General features: G+C 41.5%; 1 protein-coding gene across 1 annotated transcript in view; it reads left to right on the top strand.

The window, feature by feature from the left end:
* LOC102020821 (collagen alpha-5(VI) chain) overlaps positions 1 to 14,790 on the top strand; it is a gene marked incomplete at its 5' end in the record, with an annotated part of 109,068 nt that overhangs the window by 2,050 nt on the left and 92,228 nt on the right. Inside the window, 11 exon segments of the mRNA XM_013505730.1 lie at positions 2,653 to 3,207; positions 5,501 to 5,898; positions 5,901 to 6,080; positions 6,288 to 6,291; positions 7,125 to 7,649; positions 7,652 to 7,696; positions 9,296 to 9,636; positions 9,750 to 9,831; positions 10,417 to 10,559; positions 11,236 to 11,328; positions 12,860 to 12,913. Coding sequence (XP_013361184.1) covers positions 2,653 to 3,207; positions 5,501 to 5,898; positions 5,901 to 6,080; positions 6,288 to 6,291; positions 7,125 to 7,649; positions 7,652 to 7,696; positions 9,296 to 9,636; positions 9,750 to 9,831; positions 10,417 to 10,559; positions 11,236 to 11,328; positions 12,860 to 12,913 — 2,420 coding nt within the window.

Here is a 14,790-nt window from a genome sequence, read left to right as displayed (position 1 = left end):
CTGATCCTTTCAAAGAAGGCTCTAGACTAACCTAAGGAGGTACAGCCCTTCTTGAACAGTGCAGTACCTGGGGGAGGAGACAAAATGAGTCCTCAAACAGTGGTGGAGAGCAGGAACATGACAGAGCCCAACTGAGCCCAAGGGACTAGACAGAAATATTTATGATAGGCAGTCAGACAGGGCCAGGCCCTCAAAGGAGCCAGTATGGAAGACAAGATACTTTCTTGCAAATGGAGAGGTGGTACTTGCTGCTGGCCAGATCCCAAAACAAATGATTAAACAAACACACCCACATACCTCCCTAGGGTTGAACCTCAGGGATATTCTAAATAGGTAGTGATCATCTTGAAGAGTCACTGACCCAACCCCCTACAGGCTGTGTGGAAAAGCCCCTGTTCTGTATTCCCGCCCACTTGCTATGTGACTGGCTTCCCCATTTGTTTCCAAGGTAATCAGTTTTACCTAAACAATTCTTCTTGGCTGACCATAATTTTGTCCCACCTCATGTCCACCTTGGGATTTCCCATTTTTCCCCTACCTTGGACCCACCTCATTTCACAGTTTTGCTCTATAAAAGTCCTTAGAAAAGACACAGTCTTGGGCAACCCACTAATGCCCCCCTTTTGTCTCTCCCTCAGACAGCAGCTTTCCTTTCCTCAATAAATATATTCTACAATTTAAAAAAAAAATTGAAGTCTCAAAGCAGGTGCAGATAGAGTGAGCCACACTGTGTCAACTGGGACCAATTAAGCTGCTCTAACAAAAGAGACTCCACACTATATACTGCATAGTCCTATTTCTGTCTTACAGAATAATCTGGAGTGAGCAGTCCAAGTCCATAGAGAGGCTGTTCCATTTCTACATGCTGTTTCCATGCCTACTCAAAGTGGAAGCTCCAGTTCTCATCATCACCCAGTCATAGAAAGGGAGAAAGAATCCACTCACCATGATTAGCTGTTTCAATGGGAAGATCCAAAATGGGGCAGAATCACTGTTGTCCAAATCTTTTGGCCCAAATTTAGCACAGGCCCATGTTTAGGAAGGCTGGAGAATAGAGTCTTTATCTGGACAGCCATCTGTCTAGCTGAAATGTGATGAAGATAAAAGAATAGGGAACATAGTAGGGGACTAGATTCAGTCTCTGGCACCAGCAGAAATAAGGAGGTAGGTCCTTGGAATACCAAGCCACCTGTAAAAGTCTTTACCTTTACCCACATCACACATGGAGAACCTTCCACACTTCCCCAAGGTGGGGCTTTGCCAATGCCACACACACTTAGGGTTTCAGGCTAGCTCCAAGGTATTTAAAAAAAAAAACCTTTGAGATGAGGTCATGCTATATTGTGCAGGCTGGACTTGAACTTGCAGTTCTTTTATCTCAGCCTCCCAAAGACCTGGGATTACAGGTGTACAGCATCATGCCCTGCTTTGGGTCTTCTTGTCAATCCTCATGTTATATCTGAGTCATTAAAATATTATCTTTTCATTTTTCCATATATGGCTGATGCTAGGTGTTTATTTTTGAGTGCTATGGGATAGAATGCAGGAGTATTGAGAGAAAGGCTAGGAAGAGAGTGGCAGAGGTTATAGCTGGACAGATACCAAGCAAAAGGGATAAAACTAAGGAACTGCATGCCGAGGAAATTATACTTGCCCTATATATAGACATGTGTTTTATATACACAAAACATATGCACCATAGATTAATAGCACTTTCTAAAAGTTTATAAAAATGATCTTATATGTCCATTTCCAATCAATAGGCTATCTAGAGATTTTGTATAAAGGAAATGTCCATGGTGAATAGATGTATGCCCACTTATTATCCATAGTAAAAACTTTTCACTTGAATTTTCAATATTAACCTATCAAATTTTTATTTGATAAGTTTATCAAATCACTTATAATTATCCCAGAAAGTAATACTATTTACAGAAGAATTGGAATTGTGTTTTTCAAGAACATATAAACCCTGAATATTCATCTTGTGAATGCTGAGAATTAATTATTTTGGCTCTGATTATTTTTCTAAAAAAATTTGAATCACCATCCCATCTTTAATAATAGTGTGAGGCTTAGAATTTTAATAGGGAAGAAATGTTCAAATAGAAGGGGAACTGGGAGGGTGGCAGGGGGAAAGGAAGAAAGGGAAAAATGAGAAAAGAAAAAATGGAAACAAAGCTTTGGTAAGTAAGGAGGAGAAGAGAGGTTAAGGGAGGAGAGAGAAATGGGAAAAAAGAAGAAACAAGATATATCAGGTACAAATTCCCTATGATGAATGTGATCAGAATGTATAGCTAAAATGTACCAATAAACTTAATTAATTTAAAAAATAATTACAAATGAATGAACTAAGAATAAATGAATTATGGATAAATAAGTAATGTATACATGAATGAATACACACTTTGAAAATTGCATTTCCTTTTTTAAAATCCTTGGATGATATTCAATGAATTTCTGATTCATGACCTCATCATCAGACCCTTACTAAAGGTGTAAATAAAAATTTCACTAATACACCATTGCTTGAGTTAATTTTCAGTATCTTCTCATTAATGCATTTATTGCTGCCTTATTTCTAAAACATATTATGAGAACCATGCCAATTTCTGTTTGTTTGTTTGTTTGCTTGTTTTTAATAATATACAGGATGTGAAGACATGAAGGCTGACATCATGTTTCTGGTGGATAGTTCTGGAAGTATAGGATCTGCTAATTTTGAGACAATGAAAACCTTCATGAAAGACCTGTCGACTAAGATTGACATTGGTGCAAACCAAACCCAGATTGGTGTGGTTCAGTTCAGTAATCATAATAAGGAAGAGTTCCAGCTTAACAAATACTTTACAACAAGAGAAATTTCTGATGCAATAGACAGGATGTCTCCCGTTGATAATACCACCTTGACAGGAAGTGCATTAACCTTTGTAAGTCAATATTTTGCCCACCCCAAGGGGGCCCGTCCCCAGGTCAGAAAGTTTCTCATCCTCATCACAGATGGTGAAGCACAAGATGATGTGAGGGTTCCTGCAATTGCTCTTCGGGAAAGTGGGGTGATCATCTTCTCTGTGGGAGTGTTTGGTGCCAACAGGACTCAGCTGGAAGAGATCAGCGGAGATCGAACCCTCGTTTACCATGTTGAGAACTTTGACCTCCTGAAAGCACTCAAAAATAAACTCATCTTTAAAGTGTGTGCTCTCCATGGTAAGTGACCCTGATATCTTTCAGAACTCATGTGTGTAATCTGTGAATTTATAGTGGATGACAAGTGTTATACTCTGGGCTTGGCCATTACCTGGATTTTGGTGTTAAGTTTTGGTTTTACTTACATTATAGTAAAACACTATTGACTTCCAGGGATATTCCAAGTTAACAGTTTGGCACTAAATAATCTTGCTTTTGGGGACTTCAAATATATTTCAAGAAGGTCTCAGGATTTTATCTTCCTTTTAGTTAAATGAAGTTCAATATCCTAAGCAGATTTGATCTACTAAACATTTTTTTTTGTATTTTAAAGATATATATTAACTTTCATTACATTCTTCTTTACTCTATTTTATATTTGTTAGTTCATGTCCTACCCTTTTGGAAACTTTAACTTTGTGATATATTTCTGATTTCTTGGAGTCACCATTTTTAGGTCACAAATAGCTGTGCTTTTCAAATTGTATTGAACAGTCTTTGTGGAAATGTAAAAATAAGGCTTCTTGTGACTCATAGATAAGCAGTTTCAACAGGTTTGAGATTGCCCGGAAAGGAGGGAGCGCCAGAAGGGCCAGAGCATTATCTTCTGTCCTTGGAAGAAAGAACATCTGGTGTTGACACAGCTCTCTCCCCCTCCCCTTGCCCATAAGCAGAAAAACTCTGCATTCCTGCACACTATACATCATAGAGGCCCAATAAGTGTAAAAAACTATGTGTATTAACCAATGCCATCTGCTTCTGTAATGACGCTTGCAAGCCCCCTCCTTTGTGGTTTTTCGGGTTAAAGAGCCAGAACTGACCTGGCTCGGGGCTCTCTGTTCCTGCGAGCTCAGTGAGCCCCATGCATGCTTGGTAAATAAAATCCCCTTGCTTTTTGCATGAGAGAACGTCTCTTGGAGTCTTCCTTCACGCGGCGAGTGTCTCGACCCTAACAGTCTTCAGTTCGAACCTATCAATTTTAACATCTCTTGAATGACAAATTGCTATAAATCCACACAAAGACTAAAATGCCTATGCTTTTAATCTACCATATCATATTATCTGTTTTGGATACAGCTAAGAGAACAAACCAAAACATCTATAAGTTTATTGTGCGTTGTTCTCCTGGCAACATAAAGACATCTGTTGGACTTAATTTTTCAAAATTATGTGTATGAAATTTTCAGAAAGTTAACAAATAAAATTTCATTGTAAACTCTGAGTTTTAGGTGAATTCTAAGACTTCTTGGTAACAGCTTAATGAAAATATTTTCTGCCTGTGAAGCAGCAGTGATTCCAACACTCCTGGTGACGTTGAGAGGTAAACCCACATGCATAGCTTAGACACGGAAATCTGCAGGGTTCTTCCTAGAGTTTTGTTTCTCATTTGACAGATGTAATGTTTGTGGAGGCTCTGTATATAGCATAAGGGGACATCTCTGCTAGTTCGTTCATTAGATGGACTCATACTTACTAAGTCATGGCTAGTCACCACATCTCTATGGTCATTGCCCCAGGTTTTTATGGTTACAGCCTAAGCTATCCACAGTGTCTAGGACTTGAGAATTTGAGACTTCATTGCAAGATGTAAAGATTAGAGATAATGTTGGCAGGTGGAAAGTGGAGAAAATGAAGCTTTGGAAGGTATATGCTAAGCTATTTAAGGAAGAAAACAAGAGGGTCAGAATCTATCCTTTGAAGACCTGCCACCAGAGTGGTTTCTTGGCTTCTAATGTGGAGCAGGGTTTGGGACTAACGAGGAGGAGATGAGTGGTTCTGTTCTTCCCCCAACTTGAGGCCACTCTTTTAATGAGTTCTAATTCAAGAGGTCAGTGGAAGGAGCACAGCGAAGTGTGGAGAGGCAGATGCATGTGGGAAGGTTTGCCGACCAAAGGCTCAGAGAGCCTGAGGGACCTGAAGGAAACCCCAATTTAAACAATGAGCTCCTAAATTCTTTAAAAGGTCAGTATCAGTATGTTTCACCCTGCTGGTGGCACTGAACTAGCTTCTGACATTGCCTTGCAGTTGGAAGCCTGCTTAGCAAAAGGCCTTAGCTCTCCCAGTGAGATGCAGCAGAAGACAGTGACATTGTACAAGGGGTCATCGATTGTGGCCTTATGCAGATGAGGACAGCACTGTCTTTGGAGTCCTGATCTGGGCATGCTGCCCTTTTCTGAGCCTCGTCAAAGAATTGAGTGATGGGGGCTGTTGGCATGTGATGGGTTCATGGCAAAAGTCAGGTTGCTTCCCTGTCAGTGATGTGTGCAGGATGCCCCACCTAGTATTTGTGATCCCCTCTTCTTTCCTTTTTCAGATTGTAAAAGGATTGAACAGTTAGACATTGTCTTTGTGCTGGATCACTCTGGCAGCATCAATTCAGAACAGCAAGAAAGCATAGTCAACCTGACTGTCCATTTGGTGAAAAAAGCAGATGTTGGCAGGGACAGAGTTCAGTTTGGAGCTCTCAAATATTCAGACGATCCTGAGATTCTTTTCTACCTTAACACATACTCCACCAGTTCAGCAATCACTGAGAATCTGAGGAGACGCAGGACTACTGCAGGGAATACCTACACTGCCAAGGCTGTCAAACACTCGAGCATCATGTTCAGAGAGGAGCACAGCAGCTGCATCAAGCAAAACGTGAAGCAGATGCTGATCATCATCACAGACGGGGAATCCCATGACCGAAGCGAGCTCAGCAGTGCAGCATTGCAGCATTGCAATTAAGAGACAAAGGCATCACCATCTTTGCAGTGGGTGTAGGAAAAGCCAACCAAGATGAACTGGAGATGATGGCAGAGCATAAAAACAATACTATCCATGTGGAGAATTTTGACAAACTGAAAGATATTTATCTGCCTCTACAAGAAAGAATGTGTACCAATGCACCAGCAGATAAGTTGTTTTTCCCTCCTCATGGAGAGTAACAATTAAGTTTACATGAAATAATAAATCTTGACTTCCTGTTACCTGGGTGACAGAGGCTAAATCTTTCTTTACTCAGCAAACCAGTTTTCTCATCTAAAAAACATTGGGTTAATTGAGCAAGATCTCAAAGTTCTCCTCCTACCACCTTAGGCATTGATGAGCTGACACAGGAAAGTTTCAGACACAGTCCTTCTCTGAATGTCACCCTGTTGCCTTTTCCTGTCCACAGGAAGCTCTTTCTAGGATCATAGTCATCTCACCTCATTTAACCACTACTTATGCTGCTCCGTTTGCCTCATGGTCTCAGTGCAGCCACCAGGCATAAGTTTTATGCCAGACTCAAGTGGAGAGTTTTATGGTTGAAATAGATAGGCTTTTGTCTTTAAAATCCAGTGTTATGCTAAAGGGTAAAAAGGATGTAGAAGTCCACATACTAGCTCCAGTCCATGACAATTTTGTGTTCTTAGGCAAGTTACCTAACCTCTGATTTCCATTTCTATATCTAGAAAATTAGCATAATTCCTCATAAGGTGAATTTATATATTAACTATATTGTTGTATTCTAAAAGCATTTTAGCAACACTCAGTACATAGGCAATGGGAAACATTAATAACAATAGGAGTACTAATAGTTTTACAGTAGTATCATACCTTGACTTGAGTGAATATTCCAATCTGAGTATAAAGAGACCTCCAGCCTGTGTAATTAATTACCTTTTAATGATGTATTCAATCTATTCACACTTTATACTTTTTCTCTGAGTAGCTTGCAGTGTCATTTCTAAGTAATCATGCAAATAATTACAATTTTAAAATCCTCCATTATCATTCTCTTCCTGCTATTTTTCCTTCTTTTGAAGACCAATCAGGGATTCTCTCTTTTGTTAACTTCTCTCAATTTGCTACTAATGTGAAGCAATTTAAATATTTAGTAAAATAGTTTAAATATTAAAGAAAAAATTTAGACTGATTCACGGGAATAATTTATTCTTTTTTTCCTGTTGCAGCCTGTGACCTTCAGGAAGTTGATGTGGTATTCCTTTGTGATGGGTCTGACTTGGTATCAGATTCAGAGTTTGTTGCCATGATGACTTTCTTGTCAGATTTAACTGATAATTTTAAACTTCAGCCTCACATGCAAATTGGGATGGCTCAATATGGAAGCTGCTACCAGGAAATTATTGAGTTGAAAAATTCTCTGACTACAACCCAGTGGAAGTCAAAAATTCAAACTGTTGCCAAAACCAATGGGTTTCCGCAAATTCACTAAGGCCTTAAACATGTGCTCCATATGTTTGATCCACCCACTGGTGGGAGAAAAAATGCTGGTGTTCCTCAGATTTGGGTGATTATCATATCTGAGCATCCTGCCTATAATGTGATAGATGCAGTAAAAGCCCTAAAAGACCTTGGAATTTGTATCCTGGTTTTGGGCATTGGCGATGTTAATAAAGAACAGCTTCTGCCGATATCCAGCAATTCTGAAAAAATAATCACTTTGCAAGACTTTAATAGATTAAGGAATGTGGATGTGAAAAAAGAATGGTTCGTGAAATCTGCCAGAGCTGTGGGAAAACCAGTGAGTGCTCTTTGTGTTGTTTTCTTCACTTGCAACCTCCCATTTTTCTTGGGGTGTTTTAGGGACCAGCTCCAGCAGAATATACATTCAGAAGCATGTTCAATGAGAAGAGACCTCTCTTCCTCCAATAAGTTTGGGATCAGCCAACCTCCCTCAAAGACAAGGAGAGAGTACAGGGGAGAGAGGGGGCTGGACTGTGTCCTCCAGTCACTCTGTCCCCTCTGCAGTCTAATGTTTATGTTCCATTTAGTACTGCAGATCAGCCTCCTATTTCTACCGTTATCATTTCTGCAAGTCCTAGGACAATACTCTGCATCCAGGAGGAAGTAAAGAAAATGAACATTTGGTTGAAACTTTTCTAATTTTAGCTTCTAAAACCCATCTGTAAGGGACTTGTATGTGATACATATAGATGTTTGTATACAGTGTGTTTTTCTTCCTTTAATGATCATCCTCATACCATCATAATGTAGTAAAGCTTTAAATTGTTCTTAGAGATTTTTGAATCCAGAGGCCTAAATATAAATGGCTATCAAGGCCAGGTGCTCCTGTGGGTGAAGCAAGTGGGCTGGCTGTGAGGACAGTGAACTGGAGAGCAATTGACAATGAAGGCGCAGTTTAGGTCCAGCTGACAGTAGCCGTGGGGGACTCAGGTTCCGTCATCAAGGGTCTGGGATCTGGGAGGACAACATGTCAGGAGACAGTGCACACTTCATAAAATCTGCACAACACAGGAGTCCTTGGAGTGCTTCTGTTTCTAGAAGTGTTCTCATGGAAGCTGTTCTGTCACAAAATATATCAGTCTTGCAAGTGCTCCAGAGCTTTTATGTCTTATTTGGGTGCTCACGTGGAGGCAACTGACAGAACAGAGCCCTGGGCCTGGGGACAAAAAGCCAAAGTTCTAATTCTGGAACAGCAGCAGCACAGCCTCCATGAATAGCTGTCCCCTCACCTGGAAAATGAAGAGCTAGACAGCATCAACGGGAACCAACAGCAGTTTGAGTGTGCTGTGGACTCTGTTCAGAGCTGACAGCCTGCCAATTTAATCATCAGTTCTAACGAACTTGAGATTTCACATTTTGAGAGTGTAGATTTCAGGCTTCTTTTTGAGAATATTGGACCCTATTTCCCACCTGGCTGTCTCTGCTGGAGCTGAGCAACAGATCCGGTGAGCCATTGTTCTCAGGTTCTCATCTGCATTACCCAGTCAGCCTCCACACCTATTTGCATTTGCGGCCCCTGAAGAGTAAATGATCTGCAGAACAATTCAAATATTTCCTATGTTATGATTATATGCATCAGAATGTCATTAACAGAAGAAAAAATGTGCATATACACAGCCACTAAGAATGAGACTAAACTATGGTTTCAATTTCAACTTGTAATATTTGAAAGGGGACAGAGGAAATACCTGTGTTACATGTTGAGAGAGCAGCCAGTACCTTCCTTTTTGAACACTTTTGGGTACCTGAGACCCTCTACACTCAGCTCTGGGGGATAACAGTGCTCCTTTTCCCTGCCCTTCCTGCCTGCCCCTCCTGCTTGCTCTCCTTACACCTGTTTGCTCATTAAACTGGCCTTGTTTCCCTTGGTTTCCAGGTTGCTTTGTGGATGTAGTGGTCGGGTTCAACATTTCCACTCACCTTCAAGGTCAGCCTTTGTTCCAGGGCCACCCCCACTTGGAATCGTCCCTCCCAGGCATTTTACAGGATGTCACTTCCACCAGGAGCGTGAGCTGTGGGGGAGGTGCTGGGGCCCAGGTGAGCCTGGCCTTTAGGGTGAACAGTGATGGAGAGTTCCCTGCCAAGTTCCTAATCTACCAGAAGGCAGTGTTTGACTGCTTGCTGCAAGTTTCCATCCGTGGCCCAACTCATCTGAATGCACAGTTCTTGCAGTCCCTGTGGGACACATTTGAGGACAGATCTGCATCCCAGGGACAGGTAGCCTTGTCACTTTCTCTCTCTCCACTCCTTATTCTTTGATTAGTTCCTCCTTCCCCAGGTGCATCTCTAGCCTTTACATCATCCTGTTTGTTGCTTTCCTCTTGCTCTAGGTGCTGCTGATCTTTTCAGATGGTCTCCAGGATGAAAGCATCACAATGCTTGAAAATCAATCAGACAGGCTGAGAGAAGCAGGTATTACACTGAATATGTAAACAGCAAAACATGGAATATGCTGAACAAGCCTTTAGCCTTACCCAGGCGTTCTTGATTTTGGGACCCTTTGGTCACTTACAAGGGATGTTGTTGGTAATTTGCAAGAGTTCCTTGTTCTGTCCCATAGACATCCCCCAAATGCTGCAAATGCTCTGGGCAAGTGCTTACCCCATGGTTTTCTCCAGCCTCAAATGCATGTGGACATGCTTGCAATAAGCATGGGGTTATATCATTCCCCTTCTTTGTGCATGGGACTATCAGTGGTATGGACACAAGAAAGCCCAGCACCCACATCTTAGGTGAGTCAACTCTGGTACAAGGGATATCATACTAAAGACAGAAAGCAGAGCTCAGTGCATATCCACAAATGTAGGTATATCTGCACTGAGTTCTTCATATGGTGGCACTCTTGCTTTCTCTTGTGTTTCTTTCTCTCTGTTTCTATTCTCTGAATAATGTTCACCAAGTAGAACTTTTTCTTGTACAAGCCCTTGAGTTTTATTCCTATTTTTACTCCTATTTTTCCTCCTATATTTACTCCTAGTTTTACTCCTATTTTAACAGGACTTGATGCTCTGCTGGTGGTAGCTCTCAGCACAGCTGCTCAGGATGAGTTTTCCAGCTTTGAATTTGGAAAAGGATTTGATTATAGGACTCACTTGACCATTGCAATGACAGAGCTAGGCAGCATGCTGTCAAAGTACCTGGTGAGTTTTTTTTTTCAAAAATCCAGTTATTCCAAATGCCATGAGGACTAAGTTGAACTCTTAGTATCTCCAAACACTGCCTTTGTTTTCATTTTTTTGTTTGTTTGTTTTTGGTGCCAGGAATTGAACTCAGGACCTTGTACTTGCCAAGCAAGGCATTGTGCCACTGAGCTATCTCCCCGGCCCCAAACACTGCCTTTGGATGTACCACTGTATTAAGAGTATGGTCATAGCAGATAAAAATTGTGAAACACCAGAATATAGTATTTTGGGGTTTTCTGCACATCCTTTAATCCATTGTCATCTCACTAAGTGAATGAATAGGTAACAAAGGACAAGCCAGTCCTGGTTTAATTAAACAGCTCCTAACAGTGTATGCTATAGAAATTCCTGTTTTAGGATATCATTAACTAGGACCAAAAAGTCTCAGGCAAACTTGACGTGTGACCATTTATGTGCTTGGTGCCCTTTCTATAAATGAAGGCCACTTCTTTTGGAATGGGGGTGTACTACTTTCTCTGTTGTATTGAGTCAACAAGCACCTCTTCTTCTTTGTAGCCTGTTACCCAAAAACAAAAGATGGGCTTGCAGGTGGGGGATTATGATTTGTATGAATCTGATTCTCATGTAATAAAATTTCTGACAGTTGTTACTCACTCAGCTGTGCTTTTTTCAGGGAAACATTGCAGAGAGGACTTGTTGCTGTACATTTTGCAAATGCCAAGGGGTCCTGGGACCTCACGGAACCCAGGGATTGCAAGGTTTCAAGGTGCTATTCGGTTACAATGCTATTTCCTTTAGTGTGCCTTGCCCCGGGGTGGGTGGGACTGAGACCAATTGGTTGAATTTGCAATCTTCAGTCCGTACTAATGTAACTGCACTAGGCATTTCACACGACTTTTATGGTATAGGAGGCAATCCAGAAGGTCTCACTTTTGATACTGCTATTAAAAATAACTCTCTTTTCTCATATGTATCCTTCTTCGTTTTGCAATTCACACATTTATATTTGCTGTAGACAGTTTGAAAGGTGTTAGGAATAGTGGAAATAGTTATGCTTCATCAGCAGTGAAATGAGAGTGAACTGCAGAAAATCATAGGCTTCTAAAACAACAAATTTTAAAAGATCAATTATACACCAACAATTAATAAATACATCATAGAATGAAATACTTTATTTCAATCAAAAGAATTAACTATAGCTATACATATATACATTCCACCAACACAGTAATTGACCTAAAAAAAGCAAAATACAGAATACATGTGGATTTCGTTTATGCAGAGCTTGAAAAGAGGTAAAATTAAGCTATAGTGTGTAGGAACAAATACTCAAGTGGTAAAGTCCTTTAAGGAGGAAAGAAAATATAAATTTCTGGAGTGCTGTCCTGCAGATGGGGTGGCAGTGGTAGGAACTGAGTAGATTGTGATTGTGGGAGCATGTGCCTAGGATAATGTTGTAATTCTTGACCTGGGTGATGGGCACACAGATTTTACATACAATAATTATAAAATTACTGAGTAAAATGTACTTTATAATGATATGTACTTTTACATTGTATGCATTTATGTACTTTTCAAATGAATTTTTCAACATCCCAAGAAAAGGACTCTTTTCAAAAAGATAAACTATAATACTTGCTCATGATATCCTCATCATCTATCCTTGTGGAAGGATAATTTACATTGGACTTTTTCCTGTGTTGTGCTATTTGGTTTAGTAGACTCACCTCTGTTAAGTCAACAGTAGAATTATGTCCTAGGTGCATGGCCTCCCTGATATACTGAGTAGACAGTTGCGGTCTGTGTTGGAGGGTGGGGAAAGTAAACCTTAAATAAAATCTTTGCCACAAAGCAATTAAACTGTGGCAGAGGGAGAGATGATGGTAAGTTAAATATATCCCATCTTCTTGTTGTGCTTGTTCTTCCTTGAGCTCTCAAAAAAAGCACAGGAAAATAAGATGATCTCTTTGCAGCTGTGATCAGCTTTCCTGCTAAAAAGTTATGGCAGTCACAGCTGTCCTACCTGCAAGCCCTTTGGGCACAGGAGTGGCCTTGTGGCTCACACCCGCAGGGTAGGGCCCCAGGGTCAGCCTTGTTCTGGCATCTAAAGGGTCACCTGCAGAGGGGCTTAAGAGATGAGTGAAAGAACAAACCCAGCTTCTGATGTTGTCAGACTCTTCCTAAAGTAACAGCTGTACCTCCAAAACTGCAAGCACGTTGAAGGGAGGAAATTGAATAGCATGCCTCAGAACGTTGTGAATCTGGCAGCTAACACACACTTTTCTCTTTCCTTCCAGGGTTCTTCAGGTCAGAAAGGCAGCAGAGGACACAGGGGAGAAGACGGAGACCCTGTACATTTTGTGACTCCCCCTCCCCCTGATTTTCCTGATTTTCTTTTTTGGGAAAAGCTTTATGTTCATACAAAAGTGGCAGATGGAGTTCTGTTTATATGTTTATTTTATAGTGTTGTAGGGAAAAGCATTGCTTTTGTTTTCCTTTTTTCTTGTCTGAATTATGAGCCCTTCAGTAAATGTAAGTTGGGTTGGGGGAGGGCACAGGTTCACCTATGTGGTCTGGCATGCATGTGTCAGGGGTGGGAAGCTGAACATCCTCCTTTCAACCCCAAGCAGGATGCATCAGGCTACCTGCTAGGAAGCTGTCTTTAGACTGAAACCCAGTGCTTAGTATAAGGCCATAGGCCAAAGCTGGAGCATCCATCCTTCCACTGGGCAAGGTCTCCCCTAGGCATGGCTCCATGACCACACAGAGGTTCAGGGATCTCAATCCTTGATCCTAAAACCAGAACTCTTCCTTAGTTCACAACCAAATTATGAGTGGAATTTGCAGGAAGGGAGCCACTTGTTTGGCTCCATTTGGGGTGGGGTGATTTCTTTTTTTTTGTTTTGTTTTGTTTTGTTTTGTTTTGTTTTGTTTTTCTCCGGTACCGGGAATCGAACTCACGACCTTGCGCTTGCCAGGCAGGCGCTTTGCCGCTGAGCTAAATCCCCAGCCCCCGGGGTGGGGTGATTTCAAGAAGCTTCTTGACTAGACCTATGTCCTATGCCATCAAGGCCAGCTCCTCATATGGGTAGCAAGTTTATCAAATACAGAAGCCAGACTCTGGAATTAGACTGCCATCAGTTGATCTACATAGGAGATTTTGAACAAGAGACTTAACTTCTTGACCTTAGTTTCCTCAGCTGTAAATGCTTACACATTCCTCTAGGACCCTAAAGCTGACCTCATTTGCAAAATTCACTCACCTGGTACCCTCAAAGGAGGGTCAAGTCAGTGTGGGAACACGTTGGATGCTGGGAATAGTGTTACCCATCTGCCTGGCTGAAGGCCCACAGCTGGCCAAAAATCCAGGCAACTGAAAGTTGTAAGGCTTAGTTAGGTACACATAACAACCTGCGGCCTTGGGTAAGACAGAAAATAATCCTCAGAATAAAGAAAGCAAAGCAGGGAAAAGGAAAATCACTTATCTCTCTCTCAGGAAGGAAAGAGTCAAGTGCATTGCTAATTGCAGCATGACTTATTCATGCTGCAAACTGGGAGCGTCTATTGTGTACCCAGACTTGAGCCAGGACAAGCTTGCAATGTGGTAGTGACAGAGACACCTAGAGTCTCTGCCCTTAAGGAGCATGCATTTCTTCTCTAAAGATTCATTTTACTCTAGCACTCACCTGTATTTAAGTCTTTTCTTGGAGAAGCAAGGTTGGTGGGAGTCACATCACTGACCCTGAGGAAATCAGCATGGCTGATCTGACTTTGGGATTTCTAATCTAATGTCCCTCCCCATCAGGGCTGGCACTGCTTCCTTTGTGCCCTTGTTCCATCAGCTGTCTCTGCTCAGCTCCAGGCCCTTGGCACAGACTTGGTTCTGTGGGCCGGCAGTGCCAACTCTTCCAACGCTGCATCAGTTCCCTGAGCACTGACATCTTATCAGAACCAACACAGGGATTCCTGGGGTACTTAGGAATGTGGCTAATGAAATGATTTGTGAACCTCTGGCTACACTGTCTGATGAGAGAGTGAAATACCTGAGCCCATCTTGCAATCACGTGTGACCTCAGGTCTGTAAGGAAGCCCTGGAGTCTGACCAGGAAAATGTATAATGGAGGGGGAGAGAGATTTAAATGAACAGGTTTACAGAGGATTTGCTTGGCCTAAAGCCTGGCATTCTTATTTGTCATTGCTCAGTACTCTAAAAGCAAACTTCTGACAG

Source organism: Chinchilla lanigera, unplaced genomic scaffold (genome assembly GCF_000276665.1).
Source record: "Chinchilla lanigera isolate Chin_1 unplaced genomic scaffold, ChiLan1.0 scaffold00100, whole genome shotgun sequence".
Classification (NCBI taxonomy): Eukaryota; Metazoa; Chordata; class Mammalia; order Rodentia; family Chinchillidae; genus Chinchilla; species Chinchilla lanigera.
Note: the sequence above shows the minus strand (reverse complement) of the source record. Positions and strands in the feature narration are given on the sequence as shown.